General features: G+C 44.5%; 1 protein-coding gene across 1 annotated transcript in view; it reads left to right on the forward strand.

Annotated features, from left to right (window-relative positions):
* The first annotated feature begins 1,125 nt into the window (after positions 1-1,125).
* ARPC5 (actin related protein 2/3 complex subunit 5) overlaps positions 1,126-24,387 on the forward strand; it is a 29,404-nt gene continuing 6,142 nt past the window's right edge. Inside the window, exon 1 of the mRNA XM_078643031.1 lies at positions 1,126-1,476. Within this exon, the coding sequence (XP_078499157.1) occupies positions 1,334-1,476 (143 nt within the window). The 5' untranslated portion in view covers positions 1,126-1,333. The remainder of the gene's footprint in view (positions 1,477-24,387) is intronic.

The following is a 24,387-nucleotide window of genomic DNA, read 5'->3' on the forward strand; positions in this document are numbered from 1 at the left end:
TCTATTAATTACAATGACTTTCCATTGAATGACAAACTGTGTGTAGTGAAATGTCTCAAGGTATATATGAAGAATGTACCCGACCTTTTAGACCGGTCGGTTGTTCACGATTGCTGATTGCTTTGCAGAAACCTTTTAAGCCTGTTACCTCTGCTACAAGTGCCAGGTGGCTCAAATATGTAATGTCAGAGGCAGGCATTGACACAGAATGATTTGAAGTACATTCTGTGAGAGGTGTTATGGCCTCAAAATCTTTTATGTTGGGTACCAGTATACATGATATAATGAGAGTAGCTGATTGGTCGTCTAGGTCTACATTCAAGCAATTCTATTATAAATTTGTGCCCGATGTTGCTTCTGTGGTTCTAGACAATCATTAAACAAGCATAATCCGAAGCCTCCGGTCCTGTTATAGAATAAAAAATTTGCTAGCATTCGCACCAAGAATTTTCAATTCTATTAAGGACACAGAGGGAAGGATTATGCCACACAGATTGCATTTATTGATGATATTTGCGAATGCTAGCAAATGTTTTATTTTCTATTTAACCCTCAACCAAGAGCTGCCGACTTTGGAGCTGGGGAATGAGGTTCTATTCTTGGGGTCGGCTCAACATCCTGTGATTCTGTGCAAATCATTTGATGTCCCGTGCATACATACCAAAAATGAATGTGTCCTTGTGTAAGTTAACAGGAGCTAATGTAAAGCGCTCCAATACCTTCGGGTCGAAATGGCACTATATATACCAGCAACAAAAAAAGCCTATTTTCCAAAGTCCTCGATTCTCTACCTCGAAACTCCGTAAAATAGTATTAAAAAGGTGAAACGTGGTATTTCGAAGTAATTCTGAAAGGAAATTACGTTTTATTCCACCGTCTGTACATACCAAAAAGAAAGCTTTCCGTGCACATATGGTTTCTACTTTACACCTCGAACGACTCCTCTGCGCACGCGTTAAACTGCCACAAAGCAGTAGTACACGCACGTGACATGCACAAGCCGGTTCTTGTCAGAGGGCGCCGCCGCGCATGGGCGATGGGCGACTCCGTGCCTTGCTGCCTTGCTACGCCGCTCCAAATAAGGACAGGGAGCCTTGGGGCGGCGCATGCGTGAATGAAACTCTGCCCCGCCCGTGATACTCGCTTGCCGGAATGCGGAAGTGAGTGGCTCCTGTCCGCGCGAGCCAGAGGGACCCACTGTGGCTGCCACGTTCGCCTCGTCGCCTTGCAGTGCCTCTAAGTTCTGATTTCGGTTCGGACCGCACTCACTTTCGGAGCCGGTGCTGCTCGTTTCTGCCGCCGCCCTCTCCCGTGCCACCTATTGCTTCCGGAAATGTCTAAGAATACAGTATCCTCTGCTCGATTCCGGAAGGTGGATGTTGATGAATATGATGAGAATAAGTTCGTGGACGAGGAGGAGGCTGGAGAGGGCCAAGGAGGACCGGACGAGGGCGAGGTGGACACAGCAATCCGGGGATATCCTTCCAACAGTACCTGTGTCTGGGTCGAGGGGGCGTTATAATCATGCCACTGTGATGGATGGGGCCCTAAGTATACCACTGCATGGGGACGGGGTAGCGTTGGGTGCCCATCTTTTACCATTTCTGATAAATATGTCTATGTATATACTTATGCCAGTGGAGTGGATCATGTAGAAAAATCATTAGCGGGCCCTGGAGATAACCAGCTGCTGGGCACATATAAAGTGTTCTAAAGTCTCTTCTTATGTCGCATTGCAAAGATTGTGGATTCTCTCTGTCCCAGGAGTATTATATGGTGGCCAGAGCGTTTGCAGACAGTGGTCACTGTGTCTGCATTTGATTGTAGTCTGCTCTTCTGACTTTTTCAGATATTCTGCAAGTTTGAGGTTTCTTGTAAGTATGTAAGCTCGAGGTGCCCAAGCTCTGTGTGCCGGTACGCTGTGCCTTTCTTTGACATCTTTTTAGCTTCCAGGGGGAATTTTTCCTTCTGTTCTTCCCTTAGTACAGTACGATTCAGCTGTAAAGCTGTTGGAGGATGCCAGCAATGTGATGAAGGTGTCTAGTCTTTAGGTTGTTTTATTGGCCCTGACCTGTACCATATGATATTTGGGGCACTCTCCTTAATGGACATTGAGCAACAGCGGGCGCATGATTTTAGTACCCGACATTGTAGAGTTTTTATGTGTCTTTTTTTCCCCCCTTTTTCAATACTCCGTGTTTAATGCTGGATCTCAGATTCTGCTCTCTTGGAGTAATATTGCAGACCTAAGGTCAACCTGTAGTGATTAGGACGGGGAGAATGGCCACTGTTTAAACGAGCTATACTGAGTTCTCTCACTGTTCAAATAGGAGGGCCTACACAATTAAAACCTTTTCCTAAAAGGGTATCCCTTGGTATCTATATAGTCCAAACAAAAAGAAAGGGAAATGAGAATATAGAAAAAGAATGGAAGGTGGAGATTGGATTCGGCCTTTAACTGAAGCCTGTATGATTGCTGCATATGCAGTGTTATGCCGATCACATTCTGCACTGGCATTGTGAATAACTACGATTTAAATAAGGGCAAGATGGGTGAGGGTGACCGAGATGTGAGTTAGGGGTAAAGGGTGGAAATATTTACAGGGAGGTAGGATGAAAACCGATATATATGATGGAACGTGGTTATGAAGTACCTTCTTGGGTTGCAGTCTGTTTAATTATTCTTCATCATTGGCTCTGATGGTAATAGGGCTCAGTGGCGCGTCAAGATTCCAGCCTGTACTACTTGGCATCATTTCCATTTACTAGGCTGTGACACATGTCATGCTTTCAATTAAGATCTTTTGATGAGGTTGTGCATGCAAAGGCAATACTTTTTGCATATGTTTCTGTTAGACCTTCTTTAATTGAAATAAAGCCATTCATAGACTGCAAGAGATTGCCTCGTCATCTTGGGTCCCTGATTAATTTTGCTGCGTTTATTACGTCTAGCTAGAAATGTCCAGACTTTCCCCCTTAAAACCGCTGTTGTTTTATGATAATGATTGTTTGGGTCTTGTCTCTGTTGTGGTTGTTGGAGCTGCCCAGGACCTCTTTTACCTACACATGTCCCTGCCTCTTCTTTAATTTTTTTAAATGTATTTGGGCCTAGTTCTATGCTATGTCAACAAAATGGTTTGTTGCGCCATACTGCATAGAATAAAGGTGCTATGCTATTTCCTCGAAATGAGAATATTCACAATCAGCCTGTACGGTGCATGTAGCAGTAGATTTTTCTTTCGGAAACAGTTTGAAAGCCTTCCGATTGATATGGTGTCTCCACTTTGATCTTAGTTCTGTAACTATGACATTACCTACTTTGGCTTGGGATATTTGGTTTAAATTGGTGTAGGTTGGATTAGTTAATTAGATGGCATATCGAAGAATGCCTTTGGCCACCCTGTCAGCTTTGCTGGGTAGCTCCTACACATGGAGTTTCCAGCTAAGGGTGTTGGAGATGGTTTTACTCAGATGTTTGAAGGTGCTTGTTTTCGTGATCGGTTATCCTTCTAGAAGCAGAGACTGTTTTCGACTTCCCTCATGCTTTGAGCCTCATACCGCAATTCTTGATTGATTTTCAGCTTGTTCCTTATGCAGTACAGTTCCATGGCTATCATATGAGATTGGAAGGCACTTTGTGTCTAGGTTAGAAAGACCGTTGTTGGCATAAAGGAGTAGTATTTTTACATCTTTCATTTTGAGGCACGTCTGGTGTGGCAGTTTGCATAAACGAAATGTATTCTATTATAATAACAGGCGTCCATGTAACACCCTGCAATTGGTCGGAAATTTGTTTCTTCTTTCATTGCTCGTGCCAATTTTAACTTGAGCATTTGAGTTGGAGTAGAAATTCGTCACAGTTTTAATAACCGTTCAATTATCTGAAAACTGTTTAGTTTTTTAGCGGACCGAAACGGATTATAAATATATTTTACAAAGGAGTTGTATGCAGTTGAGGGGAAAGCAATTTACAAAACATTAGACAAAAGTATAAATTACGCAAATTTGAGTACAGTAATGCGCTTTTTCTTTTCCGAACACATCAGGTGCATTTTCAAGACTATGTGAAATTCAAGTGAGGAAGGAATAAACTCTGATGTCAGTGGGCAGGAAGTTCCAATAACGGAGACCCAAGCGATGGACAGACTGGAACCTGGATGTTGCATGGGACGCTTTGGTTATTGGTAGGAGAGTCAGATTGGCAAAAAAAGAGATTACTGGTTGGAGTGTATTGTGTGGAAGTGTCCGCCAGGTAGCCAGACAAGGTTTAAGTTGATATATATTCTGTAGAGTGCCTAGGTTTGTTGCTACAATCATCTGTACACATGTGGGGGACATTACCTGTTGCCCCCCCCCCCCAGGTGCATCACTCACCGTATCATATATATTTCTCCACACTCTCCTTTATGAAAAGCAAAGGGTCGCACCACAGCAAAATCCTTGTAAATTTCCGAGTTTTATTTCATTTAAACAAACCAACACCAACACGTTTCGTTCTATCTTAGAACTTGATCACGGTGCTGCCCTCACAGTATTTCCTGTATTTAACAGTTCATTACCTCATATGGTCATGTGATTAGTCACTAGGGCATTGTGGTTCATTTAGTTTAACTCATTTTTCCTATAACTCGTGCAAATTAACAGTGCTAATCAAAGAGTGCAAATTAAGCCTATATATATATATATATATATATATATATATATATATATATATATATATATATATATATATATATATATATATATATTACCTACTGGCGATAGCCAGTAGGTATATATAGTTAGGAAAAAAATCCTATGGGATTTTTGAACATTCTATGTCGAATAACTTTGGCGTTTGAGGACAGAATTGGCTGAAATTTTCAGGAAAATGGAACATTTTGTTTCTGAGCAGCCCCTGAAAATTTGGGGGGGTTTCGTCAAGGGGGGGCCGAGAAAAAAGGGGGGTCCCAAAATGTGTTTTTCCCATGCAATTTTCCATAGGGCGGTTGGCCTCACTTTTAGCCTGAACGGCTGAATGGATTTACACCAAACTTGGCAAAATTGTAGGGACTGGTAGCCCGATGTGCCTTTGCTATGTCTCAAGATATAGGCTCCAGTGGTTTTTACGAAAATTAACTTTGAAAAATATATATTGGGCTACATTGGGCTATATATATGTTGGAGCCCAAATGTAGCCCAATGTAGCCCAAAGATGGTCACCAGAGACAAAAAAAAACAAATGTAGCCCAAATATCAGCCAGATGTAGCCCAACTATAGCCCAATGACCGAATGTCCCAGAGTGTTCTAAAGAACAACTAGAGTGCTAACAGTCCTACTTATTACAAAGGTATGGCACACCTGAAGCCATCTTGATTGGAATAAAGTGGTAACTCTTAAAACATTTAATTTAAAAAGGAACAAAATGAGGGGGTTCATTTTGCCATAGAAAGTATGATTAGCGAATATATGACGAAATCCCGCATACCATCAGTCCGCAAAAAAAATCCTGCATGTACTATTAGGCCGCAAATTAAAATAACGAAAACTTTTAGAACGAATATGCCTTTAGCATACACTAAACAACTAAACTACCCTAAACCCTAAAACACTACCCCCAGCATGACCCTACACTACACAAACAGTACAACACTACCCTAAACCCTAAAACACTACCCCCAGCATGACCCTACACTACACAAACACTACAACACTACCCTAAACCACTACCCCCAGCATGACCCTACACTACGCAAACACTACAACACTACCCTAAACCCTAAAACACTACCCCCAGCATGACCCTACACTACGCAAACACTACAACACTACCCAAAACCCTAAAACACTACACCCCAGCATGACCCTACACTACGCAAACACTACAACACTACCCTAAACCCTAATACACTACCCCCAGCATGACCCTACACTACGCAAACACTACAACACTACCCTAAACCCTAAAACACTACACCCCAGCATGACCCTACACTACGCAAACACTACAACACTACCCTAAACCCTAATACACTACCCCCAGCATGACCCTACACTACGCAAACACTACAACACTACCCAAAACCCTAAAACACTACACCCCAGCATGACCCTACACTACGCAAACACTACAACACTACCCTAAACCCTAAAACACTACCCCCAGCATGACCCTACACTACGCAAACACTACAACACTACCCTAAAACACTACCCCCAGCATGACCCTACACTACGCAAACACTACAACACTACCCAAAACCCTAAAACACTACCCCCAGCATGACCCTACACTACGCAAACACTACAACACTACCCAAAACCCTAAAACACTACCCCCCAGCATGACCCTACACTACGCAAACACTACAACACTACCCAAAACCCTAAAACACTACCCCCAGCATGACCCTACACTACGCAAACACTACAACACTACCCAAAACCCTAAAACACTACCCCCAGCATGACCCTACGCAAACACTACAACACTACCCAAAACCCTAAAACACTACACCCCAGCATGACCCTACACTACGCAAACACTACAACACTACCCAAAACCCTAAAACACTACACCCCAGCATGACCCTACACTACGCAAACACTACAACACTACCCAAAACCCTAAAACACTACCCCCAGCATGACCCTACACTATGCAAACACTACAACACTACCCAAAACCCTAAAACACTACCCCCAGCATGACCCTACACTACGCAAACACTACAACACTATCCTAAACCCTAAAACACTACGCCCAGCATGACCCTACACTACGCAAACACTACAACACTACCCTAAACCCTAAAACACTAGCCCCAGCATGACCCTACACTACGCAAACACTACAACACAACCCTAAACCCTAAAACACTACCCCCAGCATGACCCTACAATACGCAAACACTACAACACTACCCTAAACCCTAAAACACTACCCCCAGCATGACCCTACACTACGCAAACACTACAACACAACCCTAAAACACTACCCCCAGCATGACCCTACACTAAACAACCACCACAACTCTACACTAACACAACACTACACTACACAACACTACACTACACTACACAATCACTAACCCACGAAAAAATTAACACAAACCCACTTACCTCTCTCGTCATCGTGGTTTTCACAACGCAAATGCATTTACCATACATGCCTTTAAAACGTAATTCTTTGTAAAGGCATGCGCGATACATGCACATGCGTTTTGAAAAAATGCGGGATAATGGTATGCGAGGTCAATGACCTTGCGGGATAATGGTATGCGGACTGAAAGTCTGCGGGATAAAAAATGCGCGAAAATGGCTGCAAACCATGATTAGCAGCAGACTTCCCTGGTGAGCACTAGCTTTACTACAGTGATCTAATGAGCAACTAGAGTGCTAACATTCAGAATTTATGGCAAATGTGTGACACATCTGAATGCCTTCTTGATAGAACCAAAGTAAACAAGCATTGAAAATGCAATAGATCTCGCCCTCGTTTAAGTTAAAGCCATTCTGTTTGTAATGAGGTGGCTTTTTAGCTTTGCTTTTATTAGTGTTTTTAAAACTTTCATGTAAATAACATGCATATGTATGCATATATGTATATGTATGCATGCATTTATATTTATATAGATATGCAGATTATATATGTTTATATATGTATATTACCTACTGGCGATAGCCAGTGGGTATATATAGTTAGGATTTTTTCTCTATGGGATTTCTGAAAGTTCTATGTCTAATAACTTTGGCGTTTGTGGACGGAATTGGCTGAAATTTTCAGGACAATGGCACATTTTGTTTCTGAGCAGCCCCTGAAAATTTGGGGGGGTTTCGTCAAGGGGGGGGCCCAGAAAAAAGGGGGGTCCCAAAACGCGTTTTTCACATTCATTTTTCCATAGGGCGGTTGGACTCACTTTTAGCTCGAACGGCTGAATAGATTTACATGAAACTTGGCAAAATTGTAGATATGGTTTGCCCGACGTGCCTTTGCTATGTCTCAATATATGTGCTCCAGTGGATTTTGAGAAATTAACGTTTAAAAAAATATATATATCTGTGACAGCGCTCCGGTTAGCGCCCCGGTTCGCGTACCTGACGCGTAACGGAACTTCGCGAAGCGAAGCTGATTGGCTCTCCGGTGTCTGTCAACATTCTAAACAGTCCGGAGCGGCCGCCATCTTGTCTCTCGGTAGGATCGAGAGACAAGATGTGGTGAAAAACGAAGGGGGAAATGAAGGGAAGGGGGCAAGGTAGACCCCTCCTGACCCCCTAGGATTGATGAGGGGGATATTAAAGTGCCCCGCGGGGCAAAAAATAAAAACAACATTTTTTTTTGCAATTTTACGCCGTAGAGGCGTGTCCCGGTACGCGAACCGGGCAGCTCACCGGGCAGCTCACCGGGCAGCTAACCGGCAGCGTAGCTGTCAACATTGTAAACAGTCCGGAGCGGCCGCCATCTTGTCTCTCGGTAGGTTCGAGAGACAAGATGTGGTGAAAAAAGAAGGGGGAAATGAAGGAAAGGGGGCAAGCTAAACCCCTCCTGACCCCCTAGTATTGATGAGGGGGATATTAAAGTCCCCCGCGATTTTTCGCGGTAGAGGCGCTTCCCGGTACGGCAGCGTAACGGGAGTCCGCCATCTTGTGTTTTTGGAGCGTCCGGTTCGCGTACCGGGTAGCGTCCCGGTAAGCGTAACAAGGGGAAAACCAAGAGAAACAGTAAGAAAAAAATGAAGGGAATAGATTTCCAGCAAACTTGGCAAAATTGTAGGGACTGTTTGTTTGATGTGCCTTTGCAAGGCCTCAAGATATGTGCACGTGTGGATTTTGTCTAAATAAGGTTAAAAAAAAAATATATATCTGTAAGCGTGCTCCGGCACGCTTACGTTACGGGTTTTGTTTGCGCTGCAGAGCCGATACGTCACGGTTATGCGACGCGTCATGAGGCGTCTCATGTAGCTACGTGATACGTCACGTAATAAAGAATATATTTTACAGCTATTGATATTAGCTTTTAAAAAACCAATGAAATTCACTGAAAAAACCATAGGTTATAGATAGGGCTCCCGGTTTTATGGTATTTATTTTTTTGCCATTTCCGTCTGTATTTATCCATATTTATTTTTTGGCCATTTTTTCTGTATTTATCCACATTTATTTTTGCCACAATAAAAGACGATGCTACAGCTAGTATTTTTCCACATTTATTTAAATTGACAATGCACACATGCGCTCACTTAAACTGGCGATTTGTCGTGGCTTTAGCAGTGCTTTGAATGGTCCGGTACTGAGTAATTTGAATAGGAGAGTAACTGTGCTTCTCAGTTCTGCTATAAAACACTTTAGGTTAGAGTACAAGCACTTATCAGGAGCAAACATGTGCCAGTGCTTCTGTATTTCCATCTAAAGCCAGCTAGAAATCTGCCTTCAAATGTCTATGGTTTTCACACAGAAAGTAAGTACATATATTGGTGGTGGTGTGTTTGTGTGTAGATAGACAGACAGATATATCCCAAGCTACACACCACGTCCTTTTGATACATCGGCTCCTTCTCTGCTCATAGCTGCCAAGGTTTCACATTGCTATATGTGACATTTTCATAATTTCAGTGTAATTATGAGTGACATTTCAACGACTATGAGTGACAAATTCTCACAAGAAAAATCAAGCAATGAAGATTTGAGGAACATATAAATATCAGAAATTACACCCATTTGAGCAACGAGAAACTCTAAGAAGAGCTTAAAACTGCTACAAAGCACCTGAAATGGAAGGGCATCAACCAGAGATACACTGCTGACTCGATTTTTCAGTAACTGAGGGCAGGCAGACACTGCTGCTGCTCAGAAGATGACCTGATCATTCATGACCACGCGCTAGCCTAAAAAGCACATTTTATAGCATGGGCCAGCTTGGTATTGAAACTACCAGAACCCCATCACTTCTGCATCTCTCCCACCCCGAGAAAAATACCAGCCTTCTGTTCTCATTCTAACATTTTACAAAGGCCCAGATATGATTCTCACAGCCATCCACGTCACCAGTGGAAAGCAAAGTAATTTTTTGTGCCAGAACAACTAAGCATGTGGGAATAACACGAGGTGAAATTAGTGGCAGCTGCAGCCACATTCAGCGCCCCCTTCAGGCGACATCGCAGACTGGCCCTTTTCAGGGTACCACACTGTGCACCTCTGAGCGGGGGCTGGTTTATTCTACAGCTTATGGTTGTGCAATGTATTGCAGAATGTATATAGCGCTTCATACCACTGATGAGGCCTGAAAGCGCTCCGATTCACATCTGCTTCATTGGCGTGCAGGGTTGGTAGGCTGCTGCTGGGTATAGTTTGGCCAGTAAGGGGGTCTCTGGTGCAGGGTATGACGTTCAGCCTTGTTGGTGAGGTGAATGTCCTCTGTACTGTTCTATGTTTCTAAATCAACACAAGCCGACATTTCTATTTCCAGTGCTGCCACAGATGCCCGGCTCCGTACAAATGCACCCCGCGTGACCTTGGAGCTGTTGGCTAGAAATGAAGGCCGATGCAGTCTGTGATTGTTCGGTTTCCCTTAGGTCCAAAGTTCTGTCCTTGGTAGGTGCGTAAATTAATATTATTTACAGGGCACCGCCCTGGAAACAAGAATCCCCACTTGGCAGTAAAAGGCAGAAGATCTCTGGTGGATGCATGCCCGCCTCTGCCAACGTGTGCCAGGTCTGCGTGTGCACTCACTCGCCGAGCAGGGCACCGAGGAAGTCGTTTTCTCTGAACAATTAAATCAAAAATCTAATTTGGACCTCCACACAGTCAAAACGAGCTGCTTCCTTCCATGACATCTTTACTCACATTTAGGAGATTAATTAGCCCTGGAGCCAAGTGAAATATTCAGGTTCGAATACTGTCTGCAAACACCAAACCAGTTCAGAGACTGCTGCCAATTTTTTATTCGTGAAAACCTTCCTTCCCAGACTGTGTGAGAGCGGGGGATGTTGTAACATTCAGGTGACAAATAGCTCAGTGGGTTCAGCCATGACTACTGTCGAAATCTCACCCTAATCCGCACCTCGGGCGTTTTGATCCCTGCAGTTCATGCTGCTCAGGCCGATAAAATTATGGATCAGAGCATAAGGCTCTTCGAATAGCACAATACATAACTTTAGACGTGCAGGCTACAAGAGGCCACCTCTTGCTAGCCAGAGGGGGCGAATGGCATGCGTTTGAAACAATCTTGTTTTCACACTGCCAGGACCGACAGACAATATAAAGTAGTGACAGATGAGAACACGCATCTTTTTTTCTCTGGCTGCAGCACTGTGAATTGAAGGGCTTAAAATGTGCACTGTATGGAGCCTGGCACAGGAGGAGTCAGGGGCGTTGGGGGAGGCCACGGCATGGGGTGAAACAACAATAAAGCCTAATTAACAAGTAAATGGTCTTTCAAAAGACCTGTGAAGTACTAGGGTGCGGCTGTGTGCGCGCCCGGGAAGGAATTTCCAGAAGCAGGAAGGGGGCTTAGCTGGATTCGAGCACGGCAGTGTGGCAACATTTTTTAGTATTTTTCCGTTTCTACATATAAATACAGACAAAGGAAATATAGATTTCCGTCTGTATTTATATGTAAATATCCGTAAAAACGGAAAACCGGGAGCCCTAGTTATAGACCATATATAGTTAGGAATTTGCATTTACAAAACCTTGAAAATTCACTGAAAAAACCATAGGTTAGAGACCATATATAGTTAACTGGACATTTTATTGACATAAAACCAATGAAATTCCATATATAGTTAGTTGCACTAACTATATATCGTGCACCCGCAATCCACTGCTGATGATGTCACATATTACATCATTCATGACATGGTCAGTGACATCACTGATGACATCACTGATGACATCTCAAATGACATCACTGATGACATCATGACACACCAATACCAGTTACTACATACGCACTCACTGATTCCTACGTCTACACACACATTCACTCATTCACCCATACAATCACTCATACATACAGTCACTCATTATTGCAACACTATCATATGCACTCATACACCTATGCAGACACTCACACACTGCCACTCATCCATGGAGTTACTCACACACCTAGTCAGTCCTGTAAAGAATCAATCACACTTCCATTTCCTCATCTATACAGTTAAACACAGAACACCATACTTCAGTGACATCACTGATGACATCACTGATGACATCTCAAATGACATCACTGATGACATCTCAAATGACATCACTGATGACATCATGACACACCAATACCAGTTACTACATACGCACTCACTGATTCCTACGTCTACACACACATTCACTCATTCACCCATACAATCACTCATACATACAGTCACTCATTATTACAACACTATCATATGCACTCATACACCTAGTCAGTCCTGTGAAGAATTAATCACACTTCGATTTCCTCATCTATACAGTTAAACACAGAACACCATACTTTTTCACACATATACTAACACATACTTACTCTCTTATACAATCACTGATACAAGTACACATTGATATGCACAGTCACACACCTCCCAGCCAGCCACACACACACTCAGTCTTCCATACATCCACTCATTCTTCAATATGTAAAACATATTTAAACTTTACAAAAACACACAGACACTAGATGATGTCATCAGTAATGTCATTTGAGATGTCATCAGTGATGTCATCAGTGATGTCATTTGAGATGTCATCAGTGATGTCATCAGTGATGTCACTGACCATGTCATGAATGATGTAATATGTGACATCATCAGCAGTGGATTGCGGGTGCGCGATATATAGTTAGTGCAACTAACTATATATGGAATTTCATTGGTTTTATGTCAATAAAATGTCCAGCTAACTATATATGGTCTCTAACCTATGGTTTTTTCAGTGAATTTTCAAGGTTTTGTAAATGCAAATTCCTAACTATATATGGTCTATAACTTATGGTTTTTTCAGTGAATATATATATATATATATATATATACAGACACACACACACTTCTTGCCGCCGGTGTTAACTTTATAAAATATGCAGACCATACACAAATATTATTCAAACTGAGCTCCCACTTTAAAGATGCTCCTATTGTTCAGAACTGCCTCAGTAGCTCATCACTGAATGATCCTGCACCGGTTCAAATTGAATATAGATAGGACCAAAACCTCAATTACTGGATACACTCAGTCCACTTGGCAACTTACCTTTAACTTCTTAACTTTTGCCCAACCCCAAAACCATCAAGAATGGTTAAAAGTTTATGAATAAAAATTGATGTTTCACTCTAAGTGGACTGCCTGGACGCTTTGATCATTCCCTCTTGTTCTTTTCACCTAAAACAGCTTCAAGTTTTTGCACAGCTAATAAAAGCCATTACAAAATGTGATAATACATTATAAAACAAATAGCTCAGTTGTGAATACAAAACATATCTTAAAAACATGATTCAGAACAATTTTAAAACTATTGTTATAGATTCAGGACACCGATATAAAAAACATGTTTACATACGATAAAAAAACAATGTAGAAAAATGGTTTGGAAACAATTATAAAATCTATTACAAAAGCTGTAGTTGATTTTTAAATGAATTAATAGTAATACATATTTGATAAAGAAAATTCTACATAAAAGAAAATAATTCATGTGTTCATGGGAAAAAAGTATAAATTGGAAGTATTAAAGTGCATGCAATCAAACTTCAAGTACCAATGCATATATGGAAAAAGGGATGAGAGGTGGCAATTATTCTCCGCAAGTGTCTTGCAAATTAGCAGCTCTTAACAACTTTTCTGTTTTATGTAGTAATTTAATCAAATTACAAATGGCCTGTGGTGGAGCGTCATCGAGCAGGAAGTCTACTGCCGCTTTAATTGTGTGAGAACCTTGTGAAATTCATAACTGGCAAACAAATTTCCTGCGGTCGTTGATTAAAGCCAGACAAGTACAGAGAAGATGGGATAGGTTCTCTTGGGATTGAGTACACAGCCGACACATAGTTGATACTGGACCTATCAACCATGGGGCTAAAAGGTCGAGTGATGTAAAATTTCCCATATTAACAAGACAGAACTTAATTTTGTAGTGCTCAGCAAAAGTATATGTTAAGTATTTTTGAATACCTCTTCTGTCGTAGCTTCTTTGTATCAGATGCGCATGCTTTCGAGCCGTAAGGATCCAACTATCTTGTACAGCTGATGCCTTTTTGTTAATCAGTTTGGCACTTTTTAAAATTCTGATGTGGAAGATTAAAATTCCATAATCTTCTAGTTGTTTTAAGTTTCAGGGCTTCATGAAGGGAAATTGCCCATGAATTTTGAGCTACTGTATGGTTCATTGATGATACTTTTTTCCAAATTTAAACTTTTCAGTGTTCCTTCTTTGGCAGCACGTATAGCATGTAAATATTTAAGAGTGCCAGCCTTTTTGGCTAAAACTTGGTGGCACAATGCAAATTCTAATCTAATTTGAGCAGCTGCGGAATGATTTGGGAGTGTAAATGGCGATCTATAGACTTGGCTCTGAGATTTGTTCAAAAAGGAGCCCAGTTCCCCGGGAATAGCTTCCGAACCGTATTCTAAAGTAAGGAATTAGCTTGGCTTTGACTATTTTGAGGAAGGGATTTAAGGATGGTTGTTTAGTATGTTTCAGAATGGATTGGAATGCAAATAGTAGTGACACTCACTTTGGTTTAAGGGAGTTCTCGTGAGTTTAATGCCCACCCTTATCATCTAACTAACAGCAGAGGTACTTGTATCTAGAAGCGGTAGACAGATGGTGATTGTTGAAGTACCATGTACCTAGTTTCTTCTTTTACCGTCCAAAGATCACAACGTTGTTTTTCTCTAAATTTACTGTCGTACCGTTTATATTGCTGTGTGAAGATAAAACATCAAGTAGTGTTTGGAGACCCTTGGCTGTTTGGCTCAGAAGAACTGCGTCATCGGCGTAGAGAAGGGAGGAAATGTGAGTTTTACCCAATTTAGGCGCGTCACTAACAACAGTGTTGAAAGTGGTAGCCAAGTCGCTCATCAATAAATTAAAAAGAGTTTGAGCCAAAACACATCCTTGTTTCACCCTTTGGTCTACTCTAATTTTATTGGCGACCGTTAGTTTGTTGTCGAGTTTGACTCTGGCCCAAGTTTCAGAATAGAGCAATTGAATGCCTCGAAGTAATGGATCAGTGATTATCAGTTTTTAAGTTTCATCCAAAGAAGATCCCTTTGGATATGGTCAAAAACCTTGCTGAAATCTATAAAACAGCTATAAAGGAGTTGATTTTTCTGCATCTGATTTAATATTAACATCCTGATTGCTACAAGATTAGCCGTAATTCCTAACATGGGTCTAAAGCTTCAAAATATCCTCCTTTTTATCACAGGAAAGTAGACGTCTCACAATGTTGACAGTAATTATGGAGGGAGTGGATTATTGCTATAGCCTTTACCTGAATATAAATCCTCATTAATCCAACGTCTGCAAGTCATCCAAAAACAAGCTGTCTGTCTAATAGTTGGAGTTCCTCTTTTCAGCCTTACCAGGCAATCCAGCAATCCTTGTATGTGCTTCCCATCCAACATTGAATCATTTTTAAAACGCACTTTGTAGTCCATCGTGCCATCTCTGGAAACACACCATTGTTTATTTCTAAACATCTAGTACACAAACGGAGTCGCTGTTCCTTGTAGAGGATGAAAGAAGAAAAAACTTTTGTCGTGTGCTATGTCGTGTACTACTCTATCTGTGGGGGACAGTGTGTCCTCACCATAATACCCTCACACACCCCGAAGGATGCCATGCTTCGTTATTTGGGCTTTGCTCGTCGTCGGGCCGGCGCTGCAATGCCCTACGGGTCCCCCAAAGGGTCTCTTTATTGGAGATCTTTTGATGAGAAGCCGTATGGGTGCGTGGGTGTGAGTGGCAGTGAAGTCTAAAGTGGTGTGTTAAAAAATGACTAGAGGGAGAGTGGATACTATTTATTAGGGTGATCCCTCTGTCGTTTCTAAAATAAAGTGTGTGGCGCTGCTGTAGGGGATATTCTGTCCCTCTGTTGCTGGGTATATGTCCCTAATGGACATATATAACGGTCAACATGTTTCGCGCTGTATGTGGCCTCAAAAGGAGATCCAAAGCCCTTCTTCAGGACCAAAGGAAGGTCAATTTTGGTGTCAGTGGCGGCCTGAACTAACCAGTGCCACCAAGTTTTTAGAAAGGAGTAGGGTTTCCCGTGGTATCAGTCAGGACCTCATGGGATCAGTGAGGGCACTCATGCAGTTTCTCCCATAGTAGCGGGGCCGATCCACCTGCATGCCTCTCCCTGTCTCTGCATGGAGGCAGGGTTTTAAGAAAAGCTAATCTGGGGGTTGCTTTTCAGGGTTTATGGCTCTACATCAGATACCACACATACTCTGTTTGTACACTTGACTCCCAAAGGGAGATTGTTTAATCAGTCCAGGCTTACTGAAAGAACCTGTACAAGGATTGAGAATTAGACGCAGTATGAAAAGTCAGAACTGTAGCATTTACAAACAAAATGTCTGTGTCTGGAGTCAATGGAGATCAGTATAGCAGCAACAGAAAGTAGCACCTGGTTACCTGCAATTGGTATTAGCAGCAGCCACAAGGCCTAATCAGTACATGTATTGTCTATGAAATAAATTCTAGTGTGCTGTTTGTACCTATTACAAGGTTGTGATTCATAATGAAAATAAGTTATTTGAAAATAACCAAACAGCCACAGGGCCATTTACAGGGCGCCCACAATAACCAGACACTAAAGATGTCTGTCTTTTAGTCTAGTATGAAGTATGCTCAATTTAAACCCACACAAACCTCGAGAAAAGTATGTTTTGATCCTAAAGTTTCTGCTACAACATGTCTAAAATTGATATCTTAGTAATGCGATGTAGTGTCTTTTAAATGACTACTTTGAAAATCAATTAGATTAAAACTTAATTATTAAACGAAAGCATTTTACTTCAGTAATTGACCGTTTGGCGGCTATTCTCCGTAGCAGAAAGAAAACTGCAATAACTAAATGTACGGTTTCGAGAAAGTTATATAGCGTGCAGCTAATTATTCAGAGGCTGAGTGTTATTTGGCAAATCTTTTTTTCTAGTTCAAAGAAATACATTCGGCAGTGGTGTTCTGAGGAATAATGACATCGTATTTTACAGTACGAAAATGACTGACGATTTCGGTATTAACCAACAGGTTTTATGGGTCGAATATTACTTTACATTTTTGTCTGCCTGGATTTAGAAATCAAAAAGATCTACATTTATGTGAGGTTGAAAATGTGGCAGTTTATATATTGTCTTTACTTGTCTGTTTTTCAGGGAACCTTCCTCCCGTGTCTCACACCGTGACAGTTAGTGCCTACAGCTCCTACTCAGAAACTGTTAGTTTGTCACAGCAGGAACCACAGTAGAGAACGGAGGATTCAGCACATGCTCATGAGGATACATTGAGAACTTAAATGTTCAGACACACTGTAATGGCTGGGTTAACTTTCTCATTCCTCCCTTGGTTCCTGCTGCTAAACACTGAAAGGTTGAGGTGAACCTCCTACCCAAACTGTGTGCGAGACAGAGGACCCTTTGGAACGCATGGGAAAAGCAGAGCATCCTTGGGAATGTCCACTGAGATGCCTCAGCCCCACCTTACTCTCTACCTGGTTTCATTCTCTTCACTGGTTAATATTGTTTTACTGGCCTTGGTACCAGGACTATCAAGGTGATAACTGATTACACCTTTACACTTGCTATGGATCCGCATCTTCAGCTCAGGAATGCTTTCCTAGTTAGTAGCCACATATCACATGACCAAAAGCACTACCCAGGTCATTAATGCCATATTAGTGCCTCAGTGCCTGGTCATGTTTGACACCAAATTTGCATTTGAATCCAGCGCTGAAGAAACTACACTGACTCGCATCACATGAATGATGTCCAATAAGGGATGTATGCAGATTGAACTTGAGGTCAGGATGCTTGGCGTGTCCCAGAAATTTGATTCACTAATGTAACCAGCAAAACACCCTGTCACATCGTGATCCAATATAGCAACCATTTCATTTTCGGAATGGGGCGAGGAACCCAAGAAACATGTTTCTAGCAACACGTGCAGTTTGCCTCCTTAGAAAATCAGATCCCTTCACAAGCACTCTCCGAATGTTAGCTAGTCGTTCGTGGCATAGTTTCCTCCATATCTCACTTCCTTTTCATTATACTTTCTGTCAGTCTCAGTAGTCTCATATGATGTATGGATCAGAGTTATTCAAATAAACTTTATTTTCTGGCGGATACATATGGTGATGTTGTAGACGCTGTTGTACTGACTGACTTCCTTGTATGGACATTGAAATTCCTTGGTCTCTCATTACCATCTCAACTGTAGGCCCTGCTCTTTTTAGGTTTCGCCTGGCGTTTACTGCGCAAGCAGTATCGCGCAGGCGAAAACTTTTGTAAACAAGTATGGAGCTTTCTCCCGCCTCTGTCTTCCATTGGCTAGCTCCATAAATGGAGGCTAGCCATTGGAAGACAGATCTGTCCGTCATTGCCGGAGCAGATTCGTGGGCGTTTCGCGATTTTTACTCATCCCGGCCCTTTAACGTCGTCATTGCGGTGGTGGGCGTGTGCAATTATTTTTTTTTGGGTCTCGTCATGTTTTCTTCATTTCCACCGTGTCTTTTGCAGGGGTGGGCAGTGCACTGAGGCTGCTGATCAGGTAAGCTTTTGTTTTTATCCCGTTCCCGACCCCCCCCTCCCGCTCTCCATATGCCCGTTCCCGCCCCTGCCCCCCCCTCCCGCTCTCTGTGTGCCCGTTCCCGCACCACTTGTAAATGCTTGTTTAATCCCTACGACCTCGGGTCCAGCCGCCACCCTTGCTCACACCCTCCTCTCACCTCCCCACCCTGAGTGCATCCACAGCGCCCGTCTTCTGACCCTGCTCTCAGTAACGTCCTTCTGCCCTGCTCCCCCCACTGCGCGCCTGCTGCCTCCGCTCCCCGCCGCCCCACATTTCATCTGAATGAGTCACTTATTCACTGGAAGAGGAGCCTGCAGGTAGACGGCAGCGCTTGCCCCCCTCAGACCCATTCTTTCCCGGCTTCCGGGCATCCGTCCGATAATCAGTGGCGCAGCTGCGGGCAGGGTCCGGGCGTCGGGGTTATTATATCACACATATGTATCGGATCATCTGTGCCATTCTAGGAGCCGAGGCGGATTTATGTCTCAATGAGCAGAGTTTAAAACTGCTATGTTTCGCTTGGTAAATGTGGCCAGCGGTGGGAACGGACAGACCGGAAGCCCGTCAAGTCCCGCCTCTCTCGCTGGGTCCTTTTGACTTGCTCCATCCCTCTATTTGTGTTTCTCTGTGGTACGCTGTTTTGGGAATGGACTCTTGCCTGGTTAGTTCTCCACGTTAAATAGGAAAAAAATATGGGATAATGAAGTCTACCCTAGGAAGACCTAAATTCCACCTCGGATGTTCCCCGTGTACCGACCTATAACCCCGGGAACCCCGGGGGATCCATGGGAAATTCCCCAAATGCCAGAAGACTCCTCATTCAAATTACGGAACACGCCCCTTCATCAGTAATCAGACGATGCATGTTTTCACACTGGCTGTTTTGCTGTGTATCTAACTACTGCACGGATGTTTGTGTCTATCCGTGCACCACCCACCTTCTTCCCCACCAATAATTCTGTCAGGCATGACAATCGTCTGAGTAATTTATGGCCAATAGTAATTTTTATTATCTCTAATGATTGGCGGGTGCAGGGTCCGAGGGAGCTCTCCCCAACTAAGGGAATCATTAGCTACCTGTGGGTGGTCTCTGAGAGGCCAGGGGCACGCGGACTAGACAAGACACGCCCAGCAGAAATAAGCCCCCCAAAAGCACTGTCTCGTGGCATGTGGACTCGCACAGCGAGCATAGCAACGGCGTCTCCTTCTCGACTGTTGGCGGAGAGAGAATGTGTGTTTTGCTGTTGTCTCGGAGACCCAGCGCCAACAGCTGTCTTAATCGGCTCCCAGACCTTCTATTTCCCCTCCCATCCAGGAGAAGGACTTTCAAATGTACGTCTACTAAAAGGACTGGTTTAAAAGAGGGTCAAAATACAGATTTCTTCAGCAATCACCCAAAATACACACTGTTTAGTTTGTGCCGGCGGGTTTACTTAAGGTTTTTGTTCTCATTTCTGCGCGGTTCGTGCTTTGCATTAACTGCAGGAGTGTGCACAGCGCTGCTGTCTGTCCCGTTACAGGGACCCATCAGGCTCCAGGGGCTAGGGTGCTTTACTACGTAAACATGCATCCGTTTAAAGGGAGAGGCGTTAATGTTTTGTGGGAGGGGCTGTTTGCATATTGATAAATCTTCAGAAATATACACGCGCCTCTTTCTGCACCCTTCCACGCCGTAACTTCCTTTGCGGCACCCAGTAAGCTGGTGTCCCTTCTGACAGGATCTACCCAGGTGGAGTTGGGGGTTTACCAATGTTTTGCCTGGTGGGGCGGAGTAAAACTCGTCATCTCCCCCGCACTCCTTTCCGCCTCTCTTGTAAGCTTACACTTCGCCAACAGTTTATTCTTACCCCAGTGGCCTCTGTTAATTAATCTCGTCCCCTCCCTTTACTGTCCTCTCTTCTCTCCCTGGTGATCTCATCCTTTCCTGCCTGTCTTCACTCCGTCCCCATCCTCTGCCCGCCGTTGGCTCTCTTCTCTCGTCCTCTTTCCTATCTGTCCCTCGCGTCTTCTTCACCCATAAGACTCCCTCCCCAGCTCCTCCCCTATTCATCAGTCCCGTTCACACTTTTTTAAATGTCCCCCTACCTTCCCTCTCTTCTGCCCTCACTCACCCCTCTGCCCCAGCCGCCCCCTCTCGCGTTTCCCCTCTATTTCCTCGTTGGTTCCTCGCTCTGCCTTTCCCTTTCTTTCTTCTCCTCGCACCCTGACCAGCTCAACCTCCTCCATTCGCCGTCCCTCCTGCCCGCTCACTGTTGTCCTCACACACCCCTCTCCATTTAGGATGCCCCCTCCTTTCCTTTCTCCCTCCCATCCTCTCACATCCTCCATTGATACATTGTACTCGCCCTATCTTTCTTTTGCTTTCCTCTTCCAAATCTACCTCTTGTATTTAAAATGTATATTGCCTGTCCACCTCCTGCCCCTTTCCTGTACCCCCTAACTATCGCCCTCTCTCCCTTTCGTTTTCACCCTTCCAGACTCTCTTGCCCCGTTCTCTCTCTGTCCCCCATTTCTCTCTGTCCCCCATTTCTCTCTCTGTCCCCCATTTCTCTCTCTGTCACCCATTTCTCTCTCTGTCACCCATTTCTCTCTCTGTCACCCATTTCTCTCTCTGTCACCCATTTCTCTTTCTGCCCCCATTTCTCTCTCCTATTTCCCATTTCTCTCTCCATGTACCCCCCTTCTCTCTCTTTCCCCCCCTTCTCTCTATCTCATGTTCCCGTGACCCATGGCGTTGGCTGCAGGTGGGTTGGCACAACTCCTGTCAGAGAAGTGTCTCAATCCTGCTGTGGTTAGGGGCACTTGCCCCTGCTTGGTCCATGGTGAGGTGCTTTTTTACACAGAAAAAGGTGTCTCAGTTAAACCGTAGTTTGAGAGTATTTTTAGTTATTGTGTTTTCTTATTGTACAAAATGAATCATGGTGGAACCGGGAATCTTATGCCAGAGCATCCCGGAAAACCCAAAAAGTGAAAGTGAAAAAAACATTTTGGAGAAAAATCACGTGATGTCACAGAAATCGCTTAATCTCTTAGTGGTGTTTAATGTAAGTGCATTTACAAACCCCATCCCTCCCACAACAGCTTCAGCACTCAACCGACGCACGCCACGACTGAACCACCGCCCCCCACCACTACCCTCGGCGCCTGGACCCCGATCAGCACCGAAGACACCATCCGCACGATCAACACCATCCACTCCGGATCTCCGACCGACCCTTGCCCTCACCACGTCTTCAACAAGGCCGACGCTGTCCTCGCACCCCACCTGCGGGACATCATCAACTCCTCCTTCGACACAGCCACCTTCCCGGAGAACTGGAAGCACGCTGAACTCGGCGCCCTACTAAAGAAGCCATCAGCCGACCCCTCCGACCTCAAGAACTACCGACCCATCTCTCTGCTCCCGTTCCCCCGCTAAAGCTAAAGTCATCGAGAAGACCGTCAACAAGCAGCTGGCCGCCTTCCTCGAGACGAACGGATCCCTCGACCTCTCGCAGTCTGGCTTCAGGGCCAACCACAGCACCGAGACCGCCCTGATCGCAGCCACCAATGACATCCGAGCTCTGCTCGACAACGGAGAAACAGCGGCCCTCATCCTCCTAGACCTCTCCGCGGTCTTCGACACCGTCTGCCACCGTACCCTAGTACAGCGCCTCAGCAACGTCGGAATCCGGGAGAAGGCGCTGCAGTGGACCATCTCCTTCCTCGCCGGAAGGACACAGAGTCCGCCTCCCCCCGTTCAGATCAGAAGCCACCGAAGTCATCTACGGCGTTCCACAAGGCTCCTCGCTCAGCCCAACCCTCTTCAACGTCTACATGAGTCCCTCTCGCAGCCATCGCACGACAGCACAACCTCAACATCATCCCCTACGCCGACGACACCCAGCTGATCCTCTCCCTCACCAACGACCCCGCCACCGCCAGAGCCAACCTACACGAAGGGATGAAGGAGGTAGCCGACTGGATGACGAACAGCCGCCTGAAACTGAACTCAGACAAGACGGAAGTCCTCATCCTGGGATCCTCCCCCTCTGCCTGGGACGACTCCTGGTGGCCTCCCGCCCTCGGCAGCGCACCCAAACCAACAGACCACGCACGCAACCTGGGCTTCATCCTGGACTCATCCCTCTCCATGACCAGTCAAGTCAACGCCGTCTCCTCGTCGTGCTTCAACATCCTACGCATGCTACGCAAGATCTTCCGGTGGATCCCCACCGAGACCAGGAAGACGGTCACCCAGGCCCTCGTCACCAGCCGACTGGACTACGGCAACTCCCTCTACGCCGGAATCACCGCCAAACTCCAGAAGAGACTCCAGCGGACCCAGAATGCCTCAGCAAGACTCATCCTGGACATCCCCCGTCGCAACCACATCTCCGGACACCTGCGGGACCTGCACTGGCTCCCGGTCAACAAGAGAATCACCTTCCGTCTCCTCACCCACGCACACAAAGCCCTGCACAACCAAGGACCAGGATACCTCAACAGCCGCCTCAATTTCTACGCTCCCAAACGCCAGCTTCGATCAACCGGCCACGCCCTCGCCGCCGTTCCCCGCATCCGAAGAGCTACCACAGGGGGAAGGTCCTTCTCCTACCTCGCCGCCAAGACCTGGAACTCCCTCCCGACCCACCTCCGCCTGACCCAGGACCACCTCGCCTTCAGGAAACAGCTCAAGACCTGGCTGTTCGAGCAGTAGCGGACCCCCCCCTCCCCAAACGCCTTGAGACCCTCCGGGTGAGTAGCGCGCTATACAAATGCTTTGATTGATAAGGTGTCTGAAATGACTCAGACCTGGCAGATTCTCTTGATGAACGAAACAAGCCTTACAGCTTCATATGATGCTGTTGTTGCTGGTCTTCCGGGTTTCGTGCACACGAACAGGAAGTTTACCGTCGGAACTTCGTAGAATGCATCTTCACCGCCCTTAACCGATTCCCCCTGAAGAAGTGCACCTTTGCACGAAATGCATCGGGGAGCATCTAATTATTGGAGTTCATTCACTTATATGACTTCTTGACCTAATTTTGAAAAACAACAGCATCATATGAATGAAATATGACTGAATTGCTGAACTAACTTTATCATTACCATGGATACACATGCTTTTGAAATGAATTAAACAACTACTATGATTACAGTTACCTTTGGAAAGTCTATAATTTGAAATACGCACTTTCGTGCCCACCAGAGTTCCCAGGAATTGTCCTTACTCGCTGTAAGGCTTGTTTCGTTCCTTAATTTAATGCACCTTTTGGACCCAGAAGGTGACTTCCTGTGCACCTATTACAAGAATACAGTATTTACCTTTGAATGACATTATTCACCTCGGAGTGCAGCGGTTGATTAACTTTTATAGATTCTCTTGATGCCCATGAGCAACAGTAAAGAGCATGTTCACCGCTGAAGAGAGTGACCACTTCACCATTCATCCCTTTGTGCCTGCAGACAGAGCTGAATACTTCACCTTTCACCACTTTGCATCTGCAAACGGAGCTGACCACTTCACCCGCTGAGCATCATTTGCACAAGCGTCATTGACACCCCATACTACCGATTTTTTTTTTTTCTTTTTTTTTAATTATTTTTTTTATTACATATGGTACCCACAATCACTTCAAGTACGAATGTTGTGATCTGTAGT

Source organism: Lissotriton helveticus, chromosome 1_1 (assembly GCF_964261635.1).
Source record: "Lissotriton helveticus chromosome 1_1, aLisHel1.1, whole genome shotgun sequence".
NCBI lineage: Eukaryota > Metazoa > Chordata > Amphibia > Caudata > Salamandridae > Lissotriton > Lissotriton helveticus.